The sequence below is a fragment of the Sparus aurata genome, chromosome 1 (assembly GCF_900880675.1).
Source record: "Sparus aurata chromosome 1, fSpaAur1.1, whole genome shotgun sequence".
In the NCBI taxonomy this organism is placed as follows: domain Eukaryota; kingdom Metazoa; phylum Chordata; class Actinopteri; order Spariformes; family Sparidae; genus Sparus; species Sparus aurata.
The window spans coordinates 21280178-21302041 of record NC_044187.1 but is presented as its reverse complement, the minus strand read 5'-3'; the positions used below and the strand labels follow the sequence as shown (position 1 = coordinate 21302041).

The following is a 21864-nucleotide window of genomic DNA, read 5'->3' as shown; positions in this document are numbered from 1 at the left end:
CCCGTCTGCGGTCCGGTTAGCAGACCACAGGTCACTGGCCGCAAGTCGCAGGGATTTGGCGGAGTTTGTCAGTCTGTCCACTAAGGTTATTGTCACAACCACAACACACCGACCTCAGAGAGAGTGACAGAGAGCAGACTGGGAAGGTGCGGCAGTCGAGGCGCAGTCGTTTTCTAGTATGATTCATCCCGGAGAGAAAAAGTGCTGTAAATAAAGTGGAAAACATCGTGTGCTCTGGATAAGCTAACAAGAAAACCCCTAAACAAAAAATGTCAGAGGCAGAGCAGGGCATCGAATCAAAACGGGGTTCAAGGGGATTAAACTCAAAGACATATCAGCTTCTAAATATGGATAAAAGAGAGAGTTTTTAGCAGAAAAAGAGGCTATAAAAGCTCTATAAACGAACAACAGATGGGCTGCAGACATCAAGAGTGAAAAAGTTTGGGCCTGTCCCAAAAATATTCTCTCAAGCTAGAAGGGAATTTCAAGGCCCAGACTGGGATCAGTATAATTAGTGGTGCTGCATTGCCAAGCGAATGCATCCGGCGGAATTGGGATAGCCTGGCAGGTGGACGTTTCTCAGAGACCAGATGGAAATATACAGTGTGTGTTGCCTGCCATCTGAGTTTGTTTACGGCTGCAGTCGAGAGAGACAGTGTTACATAAAGCACAGAGGGGGGTCTGTGTGCGGCGGGGAGATGACCAAATCAAAAGGTAGAATGTGAGATAACAACAAGAGCTGGAATCACTTTGATCTGAGTGTCAGAATCTATTATGAATATAGATACTGATAATTAAAAGAAATCAGATTTATTGTCCACTTGGGTTGTTAATTAGTATATTGTTTTTGCAATTTAAACAAACTCGTCCTTCAGATTTCAAATCAAATCTGCAGCCTCAATCTCTATCTGATGCTGTTTCCAGCAAACTAGACATTAAGGTTTAGGATAAAAAAATAGAAATGTATGATCATTTTTGTTTTCATGCTTTTCTGTGATTCTTCACGGGGGGGGGGGGGGGGGGCACCGGCTGTCTGGGTGCAGAAAGAGCACTGGAAGGGCACCCAGAGGGCATTTTATCATGTTTTATGTTTGGATTGTGGGTGCTAAAACTTATAAGGTCTCAATCTGTCGTTCTATAACAAAATAGTGCTTATACTTAATATCATGTATGCTTTTTATTTTCTCTCTGAGCTTGTGAAAAGTTGATGTGGTTCTCAGAGGGCAGAGATGCTTCAAACATCTGATGATTTCATAGAATATGATGCTTGTCTGTATATAACAGACAGTATATATAGAAGTTAAATGAAATCTACAACAGTAAAGATTTAACCTACACTCAGATATCAGTACAAAATCATCACATGAGAGGAACAATCTCACTCTAGAATGAGTATTTACTTTTGAATAAAGGGCTTCTACCACCACTGGTGAGAAAACAAGCCTTGGTGCTTTCTCATGTCACATGTGATGTAACGCTCCTCCTCCATCGCTCAAATTAAACACAATCGTCTCTGTTCTCCAAAACACCAGTAAACCCTGGAGATCTCACGGTGCTGTTGGTCTAAACTGAGCAGTAACTTGGCTCCTGCAGACGATCGGGAAATCTGATAAATCTCCTTCCAATTCTGGTCTCTGAACAAGACGAGTCTCTAATAAGTGAGCAACAGGCATACTGAAGGTCTCGTCTCTAGTCGAGTCCCCAACCAGCTATTCACAACACATTAACTTTTTTAAATGACACATGACACTGTCTGTTAATCCTCCCATGAGGTCATCCTAATGCATTTCAGTGAAAATCTAAACATTGTACAGTATATAGCTCTTTATGTAGTATTAAATAACTGCCTTATAGCTCTGTATTATCACTGTTGTAAATGAGTAATGACTAAAGTAAAGCCTTTCTGGTGGTGCAGGAGCACATCTTCACTAACCCTAACCCAACAACACACGTCTCACATGGTGAAGTTGTTGCTCTGGCTGCTACAAATCACTGAACACAGTCGATCTCTCTTCCAGGGGTTTCACAGTGTTCGCACAGCAGATAATTATTTAGAAAAATATTAAATTTAAGGCCCAGTGCCCCTCAACATGTCTTTTCTGTCATGTGTGCGAAGGTGAATAATCTTTCATTCGTATCTGCTACTTGAAATTAGATGCAGTTTTATTTACTCACCTTAAAAACATAGCTGACTTTGTAAATCAACCTCTCGCTGTATCACAGCATGTTTCCTAAAAGTCCCAGACACCTTGCTGGGGTTACACATGTGCTCACCTACGATGTTCTCTCTCAGTCACGAGCACCCACACGCACACTGAGGTAATGGTTTAAATAGAAAAGTCTGAGTGCGCGGCTGTAACTGGTCATTTAAAGGTTGTTTGTTACAACGATGTGCTGCATGGGTATCATGCAAGTGGAACAAAGCTGGCAGGGATAAAAGAAGGTCATTTACAATTTAGATCCTTTGACATTGCATATTGCATTTAAAACAGCTCCAGTTATACAGCGTCTGTAAGTGGGGCCGGCGGGCAAAAGTTAACACACCACCAGATGTTTATAGAGAAGAAAACACTCTATAAACACTGTATCTACTCATGCTTTATTTATATTTTTTGAGATGTAAAATGTAAATATGTAGGCTCCCTATTCAAAAAATAATAATAATATAACCAATTAAATAGAAATAATGTATTTTTTTATTTGAGCACAGAAGAGTGATTCTTTGCGACGAAGGAAGTCCATAAAGGGAACTTGGGATCCTGAATGAATTACAGTACGATACAATACCGTTTGCTTTCGGCCTTTTGGACATAATTAAGTTTCAGGTTAGCCCTCAAGAAGAAAAGTTTTGGCACCCCTGATTTAGACTGTGCTATGCAGGGCATTGAGCTGATGACCGCTGCTGTCAACACTTGTTTATCAGTTAGATATCTTAGTGATTTATGAATGTTGTATTAGAGTTATTGGTAAAGGAATTTGTTTGTTTAAAAGCTTTAACACAGACTAGTTGTTGGAGCCCTGATCAGTAAGGTCTGAGGTCCAGGGTCATCTCAAAGTTATTTCCTTAAGAAAATGAAATTGTTTACACTAATATGCTGTATATCCCTGTGCAGATTCCTATAGATGTTATTTTGGGAGGAGATATGTGATGCAATTGTGAAAGAAATTGAATAATTCTCATATAAGACCATTCATCCTATTGTAAAATGCTCTTGTAACAAAGTCACCTTTATGGCAGCAATATGTGAAACAGAGTCAAATATACATTTGTGATATGTTGTATTATCCATCCATCCATCCATCAATCCATCCATCCATCCATCCATCCATCCATCAACATCTGTTGAAACCTGACATGAGAAGCTTCCAGGGTCAGTATGTGGAACATTTGAGACTTTCGTGCCCCTTTCGTGTACATGAAAAACAGAAATGACAAAACAAGTAAGTAGAAAACCTGTCGAATGGATAAAAAAGACAAATAAACTAAAATGTAAACAAGGAGCACAGGACATTCTAATCAAAGGCCAGATTAAAGAGGTAGGTTTAAAGTTTGAAGACATTAACCTTCCTCTGTTCCAAATGTTTCTGTCCTGCACTTTGGAACAACTAAAGGACTCGTGCCAGAGGACAAGCCTCGGGGGAAGTGCTTTAAAAACATGTAAAGAAAAACCGTCAAAAAACAAATGTTGCAACCTATTCACCAGCACGCTCTGTCCTTGTGGTCATATCAATCCAGGACCTCGTCTTTAATCACAGTATCAAATCTGACCTGTGAGGAGAACTGATCACCTAATGTAGAAGAAGACTGACTGTCAAGATCATACACAGAGTGGTCTCTATCATATGGTGTGTGCACACCTGTGCATGTACCTTTTCCATTCTCACAGACAAAAATTGTCTGAAGCCTAAAAAACAGTGATTTCAGAGTGAAGACCCAACAACAAAAAAACGAAACCGATCCAAGTTTGTTCTAGACGTTATACTTTCTGCCCTTTTAGGGATGTTGTGGCAATTGTTTTCTCCAACTGTGTCCCCCACGCACTGAAATGCATCCACAAAAATGGACGCTGAGACCAGACATTGAAATTACATGGCACGCGTTCCAAGACAAATCCCTGACACCAGGAATAACGCTCGGCTCTGAAACACGAAGGACACCAAGGTCACCCTGCAGCAGCACTCAGCCCCTCAGTACATGACAGATAAAGCTGTTTGGAGGCCCTCTGAGATATATATATATACATGAAGTGATACATGTGCATAAACGTTTGGTTATTTAGACCACGAGACCCACTAAACCAACTAGAAGTTGCAATATGTTGTCTCCAAATACCCTTTTTTTTATCATAAACCACAGCTGAAGCCACACTTCATCTATATCGCACAAACAGCAAGCTGCATCCAAACCCGCATGCATAACACTTTGCATCAACCACATGGGGGCTGCCTATATTTAGTTGTATATATGTTATGAAATAGAAAAAGCGAAGCTGTGCGTCAGGCCGCTGGTTGGCGTTGGTAAGCCGTGGCCGTGCCTGGATCGGGCCAGGAGCTGGACCGAGCTGGATCTGTAAATAGTGACTGACTGTGGTTCTGGCGGGACTCTGCAACACTCTAATTAAGCTCTGTCGCATAATGAGGCTCACTGCTGTTCCGTGTCACCCGATTAGTAGCCTGTGGCCGGCTCAGGCTATGGTTTGAGGTTTGTGGGGGTGGGAGATCACATCTGGGGCAAAGAGTATAGCAACATAACAGCAATGGCAGAACTGGCAACCCTGACGTTCAAGAGGCAACCCTGCAGCGGGTCTCCCTGATTAAAATCCAATCACATTTTAAGGGTATTTTATAGGGATCAGCAACACCACTTGTTTGGATTTTAAGGCGTTTTGTCGTAGTATTTATACTCCGGTGATGAGGGGTGAGGATTGAGAGGAACCTGAAGAGGATGGGGTATAAATGTGATGTGGTTTGACCTCAAAAAATGACTGACAGGGAAATGGTAGCATTTTTTTGGGGGGGGGGGGGGGGGGGGGTAATGTAAGAAAAATACTGTTCAGTTTGCTCAGAGAGAAAGAGAGGCTATTCTAAAATGTCAATTTGACATTTTTCTATGATTTGAAATTAAATGTATGTATGTTTGTGTATGCATGTGATTCACAGAGAAGGGGAATCCCCAGAAGTTTACACTTACCACCTTCACCATGTTTTGCACTGGCTTTAAAGTGTACTTAAGGCTTACATACATATAGCTTTACATACAGCGCAATGCACTGCACTGTAAGTACAGTTAAACGCCAGGAATGTTGGGTTTTTTGCGCGGGTGAAAGAGTTTTTGGACCCGGTGCCAGGGCTGCGTGGGTGTTTATGGGAGTTTTCATGACAAGTGGAAGCGGAAACGTTGACATTTGATTCCCCAGCCAATCAGAGGGTTATCTCACGGTGTGGGTCTGGTCTGACAGAGGAGCTGGACTACAGTATATATTGACCTCGAGTTGGAGCAAAGAATCAGAACAAGCCTTCGAAGCAAAGCTAAGCGGAGCAAGAAAAGCTAAGAAAGTCTACAGCGAGACACCAACAACAAGCCACCATGAAGACTCTCGCGCTCCTCTCCATCTGTGCTCTACTGTCGGTGTGCTGGTCCATGGGAGGTAAGGACAAACTCAAATCAACGTTGCTGTGATTCCAAGTGTTTCCCTCCATGCTGCAGGAGGTTAATGAAAGTGTTATGTTCTGTGATCCTCAGCTGTTGAACCAGAGGTTGTCGTGGACACTGCGGCTGACACAACTGCTGATGCTGCTCCCGCTGACCCAGCCGCTGCCGCTGCCCCATCCTCCTCATCCTCCTCCTCCGAGTCTTCTGAGTCTTCCGAGTCATCCGAGTCTTCCGAGTCCTCAGAGTCTTCCGAGTCCAATTCGTCCTCTGCATCCGACTCCAACTCTTCCTCGGACTCCTCAGCATCTGATTCCAACTCCAGCTCAGATTCATCCTCCTCCTCCTCCTCCTCCTCTTCATCCTCCTCCTCCTCCTCTTCTGAATCTACTGAATCCTCTGAATCTTCGGAATCCTCTGAGTCCTCTGAATCCTCATCCTCCTCTTCCTCCTCCTCCTCCTCTTCATCCTCCTCTTCTGAGTCCAAGTCCTCTGAGTCCAACTCTGCCGACTCCTCTGCCTCTGACTCTGCCTCTTCTTCTTCTTCTTCTTCATCCTCCTCGTCTTCATCAGAGTCAGCCAGCGATGAGGGTATGCAACAGTTTTGTTTTGACTAAGAATCTCTGCATGATTTTAGAATTGCCTTAAACTTTTTGTTTGACTGTAAAGCAAGAAAGTCTGAGTTTGTGATGTTTGTCCGTGCAGTGGCTAAGGTGGTTGTGAAGAGAGACCTGGCTTCTGTCCTCCTGAGGAGAAGAAGAGCTGCTCCAGGAGGAGACCTCACCCCTCTGCAGCTGGAAGGTACGGTTATTTACTCAAATTGGATAGAACTGACTCAGTGGGTGCACTTCATTAGCTATTGAAATGTCAACATTGATTCCTTGTCGCAAAGTTTCTACAAAAGGTCTAATAGTCATTCTAAGTGAAGTCTAATGTGACCCCTTCTAACTCATATTCTCTCCTCTACCATCCAGCCTGAGAGAGGTGTGTGAGCTGAACCTCGCCTGTGACGAGATGGCAGAGACTGCAGGAATTGTCGCCGCATACGTCGCCTACTACGGACCCGTCCCTTTTTAAGTCGAAGGCTCCATTGTCATCCACATAGGGACGGTTTTACTCTGTCATTTTTATAATAGAATGCCGCAACAACTCCCCTGACTCTATCTGAATGAGCAGACAATCTAAACAAGTAATGATGCTAGATGGAGATATTTTTTCCTTTTTTCTTTTTAGGCACAAATCCTTGCACAAGTGACCAGCTTTAGTGGTCTTGTATGAAAAGGCCTCCTCCAGGCTTTCAGAGAGAGGCACATGGAAACGCAAGCCTGTGAAGTATGTAGTAGCCAACACAAGATTAAATTATTCTTCACGTCTATAGTGTAATACGATGAATGGTGCTACTCGTGCGGATGTTTTGTATGTTAATGTATTGATGTTTGTATATCGTGCTTTAGTCTTACTTTAACTGGAAGTAGTAAAAATAATAAGTAGTGGATGGAGTAGGCTTCTTAGAGGTACTGTAGTTGTAGAGGTAGTTTATTGTTACTGGTAGTGTACAGTGTGTGTTAAATGCACATCAGTTATCTGTAATGACTGTAACCACACATTGCCTCTGGGTTTGAAAATAATAAATTATTTTGTTCTGTCGAACTGTTGTTTTCTCCTCAATTATTAGATAATGCTTTGATGGTGTCATTTGTTTTTTGGCCACTTGGGGGAAGTGGAAACAAGCTGCAAACATACAATGATATCCGTCATCTGCTGAGGTGAACAGGACACCATTATCTGTTCAACTAACTATATTATCTGAATCAGTAGCCTTACTTGGAAAGGGCAGGGCTTCAAACAGAAGTGGGTCATAGTAACTGAAAGTTGTTAAAGGGTAACTCCACCAATTTTGTGTGTCTACAGGTCTTGGGGAGCACTACTGAAAATGTAAAAAAAAAAAAAAAAAAAAGTAGTAGGAATTTTGTGGCTCCATGTAATCTGATAAAACTGCATCCAGTGATGTCAATCAGTGACTCGGTTGCATTGTGGGTAATGTAGGCCACAGGTTATGAAAAGCAGTCCACTGGTGGAGCCTTGTATTCCTGTAACACTGCTAGACTCTTGGACAGTTTAAAAACACATGATAAAACATTGCTACAGTAGGTATCAACTTTTTCATTCCATGCATTCTTCCTCCAGCTGCAATGGAGAGCCACAATGCAATTAAGCCACTGAGTGACATCACTGGAGCTACAAAAAGCTTTATACAACATTCTTCACATATGCAGTAGTATGTATAGAACAGCCTCAGAATTGAGCTTCAGAACAATGTTTTTGATCATAGAGTGAAGGAACTATTTACAATTTACAAGTGTTTTATATAAAGTTGAATTAATAAACTTAAGCTACCAAATGATTTTCCTTCATGGTGAGTACGGATATTGACACTTCATCCGCGGATGGTACCTGTTCTTGTAAAAAGTGGATATTATGATATTAAGGCACTTTAACATTCATTTGGAGTAGAATCTCTAACTACCTGATGAATCTGAGTCTGATATTCACTCTCCTTTTTCTCTGTTTAGCTCCTCACTAATGACCGAAGTGAATATCTTGTCATGTTTCTGCTTGTGACTCTGTAATTTCCTGTTTTACTTTGAAGTTTTGCCCTCATTGGTCCTGTTGTGCTTTTCATTTGCTCCCTTTGTGTGAATTTCCCGCCATCTTTCTGTATCCACCTGTCTTGTTAGTAAATCATCCCTTGTGTATTTGGTCAGGAGTACACCTGAGCCCACCTGAGCCTGTTCCTGAGTTGTCCATTGTCTCCCTGTAGAACGTTTCTGTTTCAAGATCAACACTGGTTACTTATTTTTAACAGATGGCAACCACAATATATGCTAATAGATAAGAGGCCAAACTGGGGAAAGCTCTTAAGCTGCAAAATTCACCACTATGTTCATCAGCTGGTCACTTTGCCTGTCAGGGCAGGTAGAAAACAGCCACCTTCTGCAGATCAAAACCACAGAATGAGAGCAGCGAGAGCAAACGTCACACATGAACATAAACAACACAAACAGCATCAGCACCAGCAGTCTCTAGCTCCCCTTTCAGCTTTGGCTTTGGCTTTGACCGCTCCGTACTACGGCTTTTCTCATTTTTGCCACTAGATGACAGCGTTTGTCAGTCAAGCAGTATTTGAGCAGACGTTCTACTTTCTAAGTCAGGACATCATTTTGTATTTAATAGGAAAACATGAAAACACTTCAGCACTCTTCTTGATATTTGGTGAAGGCTTGCTTGAGACTCTGAGAAGACCATGACCTGGGATTTAGTGCAATGAGCAGAGACTGGAAAAAATACACAACCTCATTCTCTGATTGGCTGATATCATTGTCATATGAATGTATATAATGACTCTAGATCAGTTTGAACTTATAACAACAACACGCTGAGGGGAAAGTTGTGCAGTGCAGCCAGAGCTCATTTGATTTTCAAAAACACCAACTATGTTAAGCTGAATTCTGGCAATATGTGTTTAAAATGATTCAGAAGTAATCTATTTGAATTTCCACTGGTTTCAAACGTGTTGCCATGATAAACATTTGATATTTCACTCATGTTATCACCATAAAGAATATTTCTACAACATAAAAGCTACTTGAGGTTGCAAATGAAAGAGGGAGATATGGTGGATATGCTACAATTTCTTTTTGTTTATATTGGTGGATGTCCAATGAAGCACAACTGCAGTAGTTTAGTTTTCTGCAAATACAGACATGTCACAGCCTCATGTCTCAAATTCTATGACTGAATCAATATGGTATATTGGAAGGATTTGCTACTTAGTACATTGGTGATTATACTCCAGCTGGTCTACACTTCTGCGTCCAATCCCATTGGTGACTTCAGCATACAATTCTTCAACCATGTACGTGTGAGTCAGAAAGCAAAGAATATTAAATAGCAAAAGAATGCCTGTTTGAAAATTGTATGTTTGGTCAAACTTTAAATGATTTCCCAATTAAAAGTTTAAACCAAAGTTTAAACCTTAAAGCAAAATACTTTTGGTTAAGAGGGAAGACAATGGGGCACTGTTTAGCTCAGTTGGTGGCGCACACGTCCCATGTGCCGAGGCTCTGCAGCGAACCCGGGTTCAACTCCCGGCCTGGGTCCCTTTGCTGCGTGTCACTCCCCCTCTCTCTCTCCCTGTTTCCTGTCATATCTTCAGCTGTACAATCAATAAAGCCACAAAAGGCCCAAAAAAAAATGTTTAAAAAAAAAAGAAAGAGGGAAGACAATCACATGAAATAAGACCAGGGAAAGGGTTTCAATATGAGAAATATGAAGAGTGTCTACATTATGAGCTCAGATAAGATTAACAGTGATCAGCAAGTATGTTGTTTGCTTAATCACTGAGTGGTAACATTATATGATGTTGCAGCTGTGATACACCCTGTCACGTGCTGAGGTGCCATGTATACCACGGATGGGTGCACTGTATCAATGTTTTATTGTCAACAGAAAGAGCAGGAAAGATCAGCCTCTCCTCTTGAGGTCAACGGGAGACGGATGTATTGCCTGAACTAAAACAGATTGCACCACATCAAGTTCTTCTCATGCGGAGATTAGCTGCTATAAAATATTAGTAGCAAGTAACTGCCAAGTGTAACTGGTGCATAGCAAACTGAACCAATTGACAAACTAACAGTTGCTCAATATCACATGACACAGCCAGAGTGAAGAGTTAAACAGGTAAGTAATACTAATGTGTAATTATGTGTTTAATAATTGTGAAAACTGGGACGATTCTTCAGTGACTGAATATTAACTCCTGCCAACGGTCAGAATAACCAGATACTTCCCACACATTTTAAGACACTGACTGTAAGAGTTCACAAGCCAAAAGGTTTGGAACCACTTCACATCATGATGCATTTGTATGATGCACTTTAATGTAGTGGAGTGCAAATTACATTATTTCCATATGAAATGTAGTGGAATAGAAGTACACAATTTTGGGAGTACCTGAGAAATGTACAGTGGTACAGTACTAGCGTAAAAGTTATCATGGGTGAGTGTCCGCTGACCATGTGGAAAGTGTCTCGAGGTTGTTGGTGAGCTTTGGTACAGTTGTTCCCCTCGATATTGACGTATTGATAATCCATCTCCTGTACTTTGCACATGGTTTACTGACATGTGACAGTATAACAATCATCACGACAGTTTCCTGTACATCGACTGTTGCCCTAGACACTTAAAAAAAAAGAGAGAAAAAAATGAAAATAACAGAATCATTAACAAGACATCGATTAAAAAATAATATTACTGCCATTAATCGGTATGTTGATAATGTTTATGGTACTTTGAGATACAGAACATGTTTGTTACTCTGAACTCTACACTGTTTTTTATCTTGTGTCATATGGTCATGTCCTTCTCTACTGAGAAAAATCATCCGATAACACCGATAGGGCTGCAATAAATACTCTGCTATCATAATACAGGGTCAGTAAAGCAATTGGCTAATGTTGGAACTTTTGAATTGATGACTCTAGTGGTTTCTCCCAGGTGAGTGGAATGAAGTGAAGCAAATCTTTCATAAAGGTATAATTTTTAATCTTTCCTTTTTAAATATTCAAACAGGTAATATTGAGACAGTCTAAAGAACATTTAAAGAATTAAAGGTTTAAAAATATTAAGTTAGATGTACATTCATCTCTTTTCCATCTACATATTCCTTGAATACAATTACCCTCTGAATTACAAATTATTTTTTACACCTTAAAACGATGTGTTGAGATTTTCATTGTGTTTTTTATACACAGTTTTGTTCTTTAACAAAGAATCTTATTCTGTAAAAAATAAAAAAAGGATGAAATTTGAAAAAACATAATGAGCATTTTTTCTGTCGAGGAGTTTTTGTGCAGATCTTATTATGAGTGACTCTCATAGTGCACAGAAGCCGTGGTATATTCAGAAGTCTACACAGTTTAAAAGCATGTGCTGACAAAATGCAGCCACCTGCTGGTCATAGATGTCTAATTTGTTCAGGTAATCTCATCTTAAAATGATACCCGATAACAACATTTTGGACCATTGTGATTCATCCCTTTTGCCATCTAAGTGGCAGTTTTCAGTTAAGTCAAACATCATAGGATAAATCTGGTGATATTCTATATGTTTCTCATTATCCACAAATCCCATTAAAAGACAAAACCAAACGATTAATTGGGCCTTCCAACAAGCATGTAGCCAATGCCTGATTTTTTTCACACCACACTTAGCCCAGTTAGCCCAAAGTTTTTTAAATGCGGGTCCATGATTAGGTTGGAGGTTATTTTATTCCCATTCAAGTTAGCCAGGCACTAGACCGTAAGTTAGCCAGCTCGGTTCACCCGGGTGTTACTTTTAGATCAAAGCCGAGCCGAGCCGAGCCGAGGTAAAAATAATCAGGGTCTACTGGCCGAGTCAGTTGACCCGAACCTGATCTTAGTGTTTGAGACTGAGGGCACTTTTAGTGTGACATAATCCTGCCACAGCCAAAGGGACCTACCCCCAACGCAGTGCTCTTCACACACCTTATTCTTATTGCAGGGATTAAAGCTAATAATTAAGCCTTGGCTAACTAGCCCTGGGCTAGGCTAAATATCTGCCGGGACACAGGACTGACGTTTACAGTCTAGAATGATTTACAGCTACTGTGTTTTATTTTACACTGGCACATTTTAGCCCTGTGTTTAGTTTTTTTAAGCGATAGACCAGCAAACTTGGAGCTAACCCTGCTATGCTAGGAATCTACGGCCATGCTAGCAGCTTGGTGACACACAGGGTTGCCTTGAGATAAATGCTAACGTTAACATGCTAACATGCTCTCAATGACAATGCAAACGTCATCGACGTGCCTTCATCACTATCTTTCATTTGTGATGATGGCACGATGACGATAACCTTTGCTACTTAGTGGTTCTGGGCAATGCCACCAAAAATCTATATCACAAGTTTTTTGCTTAACAAAAATATATCTTGAGTACAGGATTTCCTGTTGTCACAGTAGAGCTATTTAGCCAATATATATCATATATTATCAACTCTTTGTATCGAACAATAAATAGAAATTCATGGAATAAGTAGTTCTGAAGGCCAAAGGTGGGGTATGAAAAGTAAAATTCTGTTGAGAGATCTACTGATGTTTTGTTGATTTAGTTTTTTCCGCAGGATACATTGACAATAACAAAACAAAGACTACTGCCAGCATTATCCTTTAAAGGCAACTTCAATAAGCACCATACAGCTGAAAGACCAACCTTTACTGTAGGTGTTATTATGTTAATGATACGCTGAGAGTTGGAATTTTTTAAATAGCTGTTTCTTAAACTAAATCTACTAAATATAAACAAAAACATTATGGAAATTTGGCCAAATGGATTTGGTCCTTGTGTCATGACCAATACACTTCTTTCTATCACACACATGGTCACACATATATAACATCTCAGAGCCGACTCATTTTCAGAATCTCTAGCTCTATCTTTATCTCATTCTCCACTTCCTTGTCTGCACTCATTGCAGGGTTATCGTACACCTCTACGTGTGGTTTCTTGTTATTCTCGACAGATTCTCTCCCTGTCTTTTCCTGGTCGTCAACAGCAATCTGGCAGCATTTGCAGCAGCAGCAGCATTTGGCAGTACACGCGCTAACTACTTTGTCCCAGGGAGCCAGGGAGTGGGCCCAGAGAGGCAGGAAGTCCCAGGATCGCAGTGCTGCAGGCAGACACCCAGGTTTCCGTTTCTGTAGCACATTGATCACGATGATGATGATCAGCATGAGGATCAGAGGTGCACCAACGCCTACCAGGACCTGCCAACCAGCCAGGGACAGGCTGAAGACAAAGAGTGGTAGGATGAAGAAGCAGGTGATGATGTAGACAGCAGCAAACCAGCGGTAGGATGCAGTGATGTTGCCCAGGCCTTTAGCCAGCCGGATAGGGATTCGAGTGAAGGGGATAGGATACCATAGAATGATGCCACTGATGTTGAACAGGAAGTGCACGAGGGCAATCTGGAGCAATCATCAACAAACAACAAACTTTACTGATTATTTATAAGTATTATTATTTTTCTCCTAGGTCTATTACATACCATTATATGCTAACAGCTCTGTAACTTCCTAACAGTTTCCCCATAAAACGACACACTTTGTTTGCTATATTTGGTACTGAATATTTAAAGATAAAACAGCATTTCAGTGATGTCCTTCCAACAATTTATTCTGATTAGAGATTCCTTATCATGATCATTTTCAGGTTAACACTTTTATATTTGGTGTCCTCTAAAAAATGTTAATATGCTTTAATTTTCAAAAAACAAAATGTTCTCAGTGTCCTTTGCTGCGGCACCTCTATTCAGTCTCTGTCAGAAGACTCTGTTTTAGTACCTGTCTCTTTAAGGCCCTTCTCCTGAAAAGCCCAGTCTGTTCTGATTTGACAGCTTTAACAGGCCTGAGCAGGCACCAACCATTGTTTCTGATCCAGCACTGTTGTTGTTTTTACAACCATGGCCTTGCTGGAGTTGTGGCTGAGGACAGTGACTGTACATCAAAACCTTATGGAAGTCCTGATGGCTCATCTAAAGGCACAGTTTCTGAATGACTGCTATATGCATTTCTCTGTTGATTAAGCGATTGAATACTTTAACAATATTTATATGGCAACTAGACCTGCTTTTTAATAAAAAAAAAAGACCTCAACACTTGTACATAAACTGGCTTCCCCTTCGTTCCTCTACCCAATTCAACAAACATAATATAAAACCTATTAAAAGGTCAATCTGTTTATTCTATAAGTGTGTTTTTTTTGTGTGAAAACTGACCTGTAGAGCATTACCCAGGGTGTCTCCTGGACTAGCCATAGCTGCCAGGATGGCTGTGGTGGTTGTGCCAATATTTGAACCCAGGGACAATGGGTATGCTCTCTCTATGCTGATGACTCCAATACCTATAGAAAAAAGAACAAGATTGTCTATTTATGGGAATTTCAAATGCAAAAGGGAAAAAAGAGGAGATGGATGGATGGATGGATGGATGGATGTCCTCACCAACAAGTGGAGTAATGGCAGAAGTGAAAACTGAGCTGCTCTGCACAATGAAGGTCATTCCAGCGCCGACTAAAATGGCAATGTAACCTGTCACCCAACCGAATGGAAATGGGAAATCTGCAAACACAAACAAAACACACAACATCCACGTTTTACTAACAATGTAATCACATTTATATATATTGTATGTTATATATATATGGTGGTGTTCACCGGTGTTGAGGATCTTCTTGATGATGCCAGCCACCTGTCCCTTCAGCATGGAGTTGAGCAGCTTGACAATGAGGATGAGGCAGGAGCAGAGCACCAGTAGAGAAAGAGCCAGCAGGATCAGACCCACTGCCAGGTCAGGCAGGTGCACATTCACAAAGAGATGCGTACCTGAGGACACATGGAAACAAGGACGTGAAATTCCCTGGAAGGACACACTATGGATCAAGAAGGTGATTACTTTTATCCTTGTTTTAAAGCCGCAATAACATTTAAGAAACCTGAAAAACAATTATTTATAGTATCGCTGTATAAAGTTATGGCTGGTGTCCGAGATCATCCACATATTTTGCTAGAAACTGCTGTCGAAAAATGGGGTCAACACTTTTTTTACCTATTAAACCCAAAACGCTGAATTAAAAAAGACATAACAGCTCAGTCAAGGCAAGGATGATGTTACAGTAACTACATATTAAGGCTGATAAGTTAAACACCATCACTTTACTAAACAAAGCCACACATATCATGATAACATTATTCTACACTGACTTAACGTACAGATGACATTTTTGACACGTTGTAAATGCTGGTCTTACATTTCTTGATATTGTACGTATCAGAAATGTTCTTCAGTGTGGTGGTAATGTTGCCATCAACCCAGCAGAGAGACGCAGATGTGCAGTTCTCTGGACCAGGAACTGTAACATTCTTTAGGGTCTGGAACAAAATGGCAGTTTGACAATCAAGATTTCAATCTGGGATGTTTTTGAGTATTTGATAGGTAGCTGAACTGCCTTGGCCTTACTGTGTTGGTGAACGTTAGGCACCATCTTTTGATGAGACTCTTGTTCCTGGCTTCTTGGTCTCCGGTGGCAATCCCACTAATGACAGACTGATCCAACTAAGTTGGAGGGGAAAGAGAAAACATGTAGAAATCAACGACCTTGATGAAAAATATGTCCAATACTGCTTCATGGATTCATGTGTCACATTTCTACTTCTGCTTTCTTTTTTTTGTGAGACAAAGCCCCTGTGGAAATTCAGCAGTTAGACATAAAGATAACATTAACAAGTGGCCAACCCCACTATTGTTAAAGTATGTTCGCTATCTGTCTCAGCTCAAGGACGTAACAGTTATACAATCAGTTGACTTTTGACATTATGCGGTTACCTATTGTCCTTTACAGATGGGTAAAATATGCAGTCGACGCAGTGTTGCATGAAGCAGTTCTTCTACTACAGTGTGTTAATTTTGCACTGACTGCATTGTCACTTGAGGCCAATTATTATAATTAACCCTGGATAGTTAAAATCAAAACTAGAATGGAACCCAGCAGAGTGCATACCTCCGCCAAACAAAATATTGAAATCTGCTATATTCCTGATCAAATTGTACTCACTCATAGATACAAGCCACCTAAATGCGATTCTTCACATTATGATTCATGCAATATTCCCTAAGAAATGTTATATGTTGCAATGTTAAAGACTCTATTTCTTAAAATTGTTGTGTTGTGTGTCATTACTAACTCATCACATACTGATGTTTGGGTAGATCAGGTCAGCCACCGACCCGAAGCACCAGTATTGACAAGTATCTTACAGATTGGAATGTTTTCTCACTTTCTTTGAAGAATGTATTCCGCCCATTTATCCTGATCTGCACCAAAAGTAAATGAGGTCTATTCTGGGCCTAAACCATCCTCCATTCAAGTTTCATGGAAATCCATTAAGGAGTTTTTGTGTAGTCCTGTTTACAAACCAACCAACCAACCAACAGACAGACAGACAAGGGCAAAAACATAACCCCCTTGGTGGAGGTACTTATAATGCTGTTAAGAAAAAAACTCTACAATGTTTACCTTTAGAAATGTCCTGGAGTGGAAATGTAAAGCAGAAGAAAAGGGAGAAACCATGTGGAGTTTCTGACCAATAGCAGTGCTCTGGAGTAATGTACTATTTTGACTGTATTTTGTACACACATAAGGACCAGTGATGCAATGTAACTAAAGAACTGTACTTTAGTATGATTTTGAGGTGTCTATACTTTACTTTCAGATCAGAACAATAACACCAGAAATGTGATATTACCTGTACAATTGAGTCAGTGAGGGGATCCGTGATCACATTCAACAGATCTGGGGCTTCTCCACTCTCAATATTGAAGGAGTCGATGATGAGCTTGGTGACTGTGTACAAGTAGCCAGAGGCGACCTCCAGAGGCAGCAGCACCAGAACAGAGAGCCAGTTGAAGAAGTCGTGCACTGTAGCCCCTGCAAAAGCCCTTCGGATGTTGTGAAAGGAGGAAGATAAAAGCAAAGTAAAGTGAGTTTTAATCTTGAGCTACATATTAATCTTGTCTAGGGAAAAGTCATCTAGTAATTAAGTAGTAGCAAATTATTACTTGTACCGTATTTTACTACTTTCAGATCAACCTAATGATCATGAATTATGGATTAAAGGTGGACTTGTCGTGGATTTAGTTTTGTAGATTACTTTCTTTTTGTGTTGATTCTGGCGGCCCCTGTAGACAGAAGTAGCATGACCACCACCTCCTTGTGTCACAGCAAAACAGTGTTCTCAAGAAAAAACAGCAACATTTTGTGGGCTGTCTGAACTAAAGAGAAGGGGATTTAATTGAGGTCTAACTATTAAATACAAAAAATGATTACCTGCGAAAGGTGCTGCGTTCACCGACCTGCGTCATGGCTACAAGTGTGTTGGTGACAGAGGTGCCGATGTTGGTGCCCATGATGATTGGAACCGCCAGCTGCACCGTTAGCACTGCCAAAGCACATGATTCTCCTTCATCATCAGTCCTACTTCACCTCCACATATCAAACATCATCATCAGTTGTGCAAAAGAAATGATTCCATGGATTTGTGTGTGTGTGTGTGTGTGTGTGTGCGTGTGTGTGTGTGTGTGTGTGTGTGTGTGTGTGTGTGTGTAGGTGTATTATGGAAGCTCGTACTCACGTCCAGAGGAGACCATGCTGACAACAATGGAGGAGGAGGTGGACGAGCTTTGGACCAGCAGGGTGACCAGAACACCGATGACCAGACCAGCCAGAGGGTTGGACAAAACTGAGTTGTCCTGGAAGATGTCACCTGCTGCTTTACCTGGACGAGGAGAACGCAGGAAAATGTAAATCAAAACTTTTCACCCCTTCAAAACAGCATTTTGGAAAGTTGATAGAGTGTAAATCACTTTGTTTTTTTTTCACTGTGCCATTGTATTTGTAGAAAACAAAAAAGGGGCATATTAGCACTATCTTATAGGCCCTTTAAATGAATGATGGCTGAATTCCATTTAGCTGCTTCAGTTTCAGGCTCCTGATGCTGTTCATTCTGCCTTTCAAACTGTCATTTCGTAGTGGGACACTTGTTTTTAGGGTCATTCTCTGCCAATTCATCCGGATTTTAAAACTTTCCGTAGTTTATGTCATCGATTTTCTTGAAAAAACAAAAAATTAGGATAAAACTTCTAGCAAAGTAACAAAATATAGATTCCTGGAGAAAGAAAGATGATTGTTGTTGTCTCATCTCCAGATCTTGTGCAGTGATACATTTGATATAAATAATTCCTTTTTTTACCTGAACATAGAATAAAAAATGTATTTACTATTATTTACTATAAATCAAAGACATTATATAACTCCATCATCATTAAGAAAAAATAAATAAATAAATAAATATGCATTTCTTACTACTTTTCACCGGCTGTAATATGACATTCAGTGGCTTTATTTCATAACAACGTATTTATACTGTGTTGACTTGAGGGTCTGCTGTCCTGACTGGCCTCAAATGTCAGTGTATTTACCTCCAACGAGCTGGAAAGCTGAACTGAGGATGTCGAGGGAGCAGATGAACATGTAGAGGAAACCCAGCAGCAGGAACAGCTTCCCCACCGACACCACCACTCTCAACACCTTCCCTTTGGTGTCCAGAGCTGCGACAGAGACAACAAAACAATGGGATTGAACACAGGGGTGTTTTCACAGGACACATTTTCAGTTGTCCGAGCAGTAAAAGCCCGGTGTAATTAATCCCATAAACGATTGGCTCTGCTCCATCTGAGTTTATCAGTAGGTGATGTCAGACAACCACACCCTGGAACTGGTAAAGGTAATGGAGTACAGCCCTTATTAAGATTCTCATTAATAGCACCTGTGGCTTCTGCCTCCACAGGTCAAAATATCTGACGTGATAAAGGCTTATGATTCAGTCCACAGAGCTGAACATCATAGGAAACATGAGAACAAAACCCTTCCTACTGTAGGATCCAAAACTTAGTTGAGTGTAAACTGTAAGTAAACATACAGTTCACATCGAATCCTCTTGTAGATGATAGCTGAATATACAAATATAAACTAGATTATTCCAATAGAAAATGCCAGTGTACATATATACATTCCAAAATCAATACATTTTTCATTTAATTCAAAAGACTCACTCTTGCAGTAAGATGCAGTGACAAGTAAAACTTTCAGAGTTGCTGACTTCACTCAACAGTGAATGAAGTCACTCTTTAACATTGACGACCCATCCACAGTGTGTGTTGGCACTGACTCAGCTGACTGTCTGGCTACTGTCTGGATCACGTCCATTAGTTTTTATGACCTCTATGCTTTATATATAATCAGATCAGTAACGTTGATTTGATTTACTGTACGTCTAATAAGGTAATGATGTCTTGGGAGTTCAGCCAACTATAATCTTTATATAAAAGTATCAGCTGTTTTTAAACATTGAATGGAGACGGAATGTGTCGGGGGGGGGGGGGGGGGGGGGGGGGGTTTGCCCTTACATGTCAAGCTGAAAAGATAAATACAATCATTTTACAATACAAAATGTGTCCATAAGTATATACCCGCTAGGCCACACTAAATATGTGATGTACAGCTATGCATTTTACTACACAAAGACAGTGGACATGACAGCCCATGTGTGGTTATGTAACAATGTAATGTGGGACACTATCATATCTACAGTAAGGCAATGTGTAATCCATCAGAAGCCATGTCAATGTATTAAACACTGACCACATTTGTACAATAAGGATGCATGTTCCTTTAAAAATACAAGGATGAGAAAATACTGTACTTGTTACACAGGGACATTACAACTCCTCACCTGACCATGGGACCCCTGTGTCCTTCAGCTCGGGCAGGTCCCATGGGTCCACGTCCTCCGGCTCCTCGTCAATCAAAGCCACAGTGGAGTGTGCCGGGCTCGCTATGACCTCTTAGATAGACAAAAATAATAAATGATTTAAATGATTTAAAAACTCTACAGCTAAACACTTTACATGTGACTGATACCTAAATTCATCACACAGTATAAAAAATACCTTTGCTTTTATCTCCATGTCTCTCATTGGTGTCTTCCTTGCTTTTTTGTTGATCAGCCATTGGCTGAAAAGAATGAGAAGGAAGAAATATTATAAAGGATTCAAATCCAAATTGCGGTGTATTTATCATGAAAAATATGAAATGAGATGAATATGGAAAATATGAAGGTCACAGAGGATTTCTTCTAGGAACTGGATATAAGTAACGGTCTGAGGATGAGGTGTTTATAAAGGGATCGCAGTAAAATAAAAATCAGGTGATGTCATGGTGTTTGGCATCATATCATGTCATTGTCTTTAAAGGGAGTCATCAGTTAGTTAAACCAAAGTATTGCAAACAAAATAAAACTATTAAAGGTTTGGCTGTCGGGGCATTAGGTTCAGAAAAATCACACACACAGACATGCACACAAACACACACACAAACACACACACACACACACACACACACAGACACACACACACTGCCCCTCACATGCCATGGTATTGATCTTATCGTCACATGGTCCCACTGCAGTAAAATTCCATTCACACAACAATATGACACAAAGAGGAAGTTACCAGATGAATCAAAATAATGTTACACTTCACAGTCTCCTACTTAAATGTTTTTATTAACTAATAAAAACATTCTCTTTCATATAAATGTACTCGTATTATATCACATTATTCTCTTTTATTCCTAATTTACCACATAAACCCCATTTTCTATATCTGCTTATGTCTACTACAAAAAGATGTATGTTTAATTTGTGAGTTTCAGCGGGTACTTCCAGGCTAAATGTCAATGTGTTCTGTTATACAATGAAACAATTTTATATCAATATTAATGATCTATATCAGTCTTCATTGGCCTGCATCCATTTTGTCATGAGTCTAGAGTCCAGGCAGACACATACTTTGTGGACCATGCGGTCCACTGCCAACTTTTACATTTCATTGAATATACTAAACATTTACTTAACTTATACTTACTTGAAAAATATGACTTTGTACGTCAAGAACCATTCTGTAATGTGTAGTTCACCTCTTGTTGTTTTTAATGAGATGTTTCATGAAATAGTTTCAATCATATCCTGGTGTGTGCTGGAATATTGATTTCTTTTGGTCCACTGTGCTCTGTACCGGCTGCAACCGGGGGTGAAGCACTGCTGTGCGCCAGGCAGCTTCTGTTTTTTGTTCAACCATCAGATACCTTTTATGTGATCATACTGGTAGTGAAATATAACGACAGAAATACTGACAATCATGTAGAAAATCTTAACAAAAACGAAAACGAAATCTTAACGAAATCCATAACGTAACGAGTAAAAATGAAATAATGTGTATATTTGTAAGATACTATTTAGGTATTAACAATAACCCTATTACCCCTATAAGAATATAATTCAAACTAAAATATACTAAATTTATTTCAAAATGAATATCCCAAAGCTTTCAGGTAACAGCAGTTGTACAGCATGCAGATCTATAGAAGCCATGCTTGTCCTCACCTCTGGCAGGCGCAGTGAGTCCATGCTCCCTGTGTGCTGAGCTCACCTGGGCTGCAGCTTTAGAAATACTGCCTCCA

The 21864-nt window shown here is 40.3% G+C and overlaps 2 protein-coding genes across 2 annotated transcripts; one reads left to right on the top strand and one right to left on the bottom strand.

The window, feature by feature from the left end:
• Positions 1-5490: 5490 nt before the first annotated feature.
• On the top strand, positions 5491-7300 carry bglapl (bone gamma-carboxyglutamate (gla) protein, like). Its single transcript, XM_030411938.1, has 4 exons — positions 5491-5648; positions 5744-6241; positions 6356-6450; positions 6623-7300. The coding sequence occupies exons 1-4, from the start codon at positions 5588-5590 to the stop codon at positions 6725-6727; spliced, it is 759 nt and encodes a 252-aa protein (XP_030267798.1). The 5' UTR covers positions 5491-5587; the 3' UTR covers positions 6728-7300.
• A 3206-nt stretch (positions 7301-10506) lies between these two features.
• Positions 10507-21864, bottom strand: slc34a2a (solute carrier family 34 member 2a). The gene is made up of 13 exons (XM_030434995.1): positions 21788-21864; positions 20295-20358; positions 20078-20188; positions 18765-18893; positions 17918-18061; positions 17614-17725; positions 17033-17225; positions 15747-15842; positions 15538-15658; positions 14945-15112; positions 14732-14848; positions 14507-14631; positions 10507-13697 (listed from the first exon to the last, which is right to left on the bottom strand). Exons 1-13 carry the CDS (start codon positions 21809-21811, stop codon positions 13131-13133), a joined length of 1971 nt encoding a protein of 656 aa, XP_030290855.1. The 5' UTR covers positions 21812-21864; the 3' UTR covers positions 10507-13130.

Coding starts and splice junctions, on each gene's coding strand:
- bglapl (XM_030411938.1), top strand. CDS start 5,588: ATGAAGACTCTCGCGCTCCTCTCCATCTGTGCTCTACTGTCGGTGTGC. Junction 6,242..6,355: donor AGAGTCAGCCAGCGATGAGG/GTATGCAACAGT, acceptor TTGTCCGTGCAG/TGGCTAAGGTGGTTGTGAAG. Junction 6,451..6,622: donor TCACCCCTCTGCAGCTGGAA/GGTACGGTTATT, acceptor CCTCTACCATCC/AGCCTGAGAGAGGTGTGTGA.
- slc34a2a (XM_030434995.1), bottom strand. CDS start 21,811: ATGGACTCACTGCGCCTGCCAGAG. Junction 18,062..18,764: donor AGCTTTCCAGCTCGTTGGAG/GTAAATACACTG, acceptor CTCCTCGTCCAG/GTAAAGCAGCAGGTGACATC. Junction 15,843..17,032: donor TCACTGACTCAATTGTACAG/GTAATATCACAT, acceptor CCTCCAACTTAG/TTGGATCAGTCTGTCATTAG.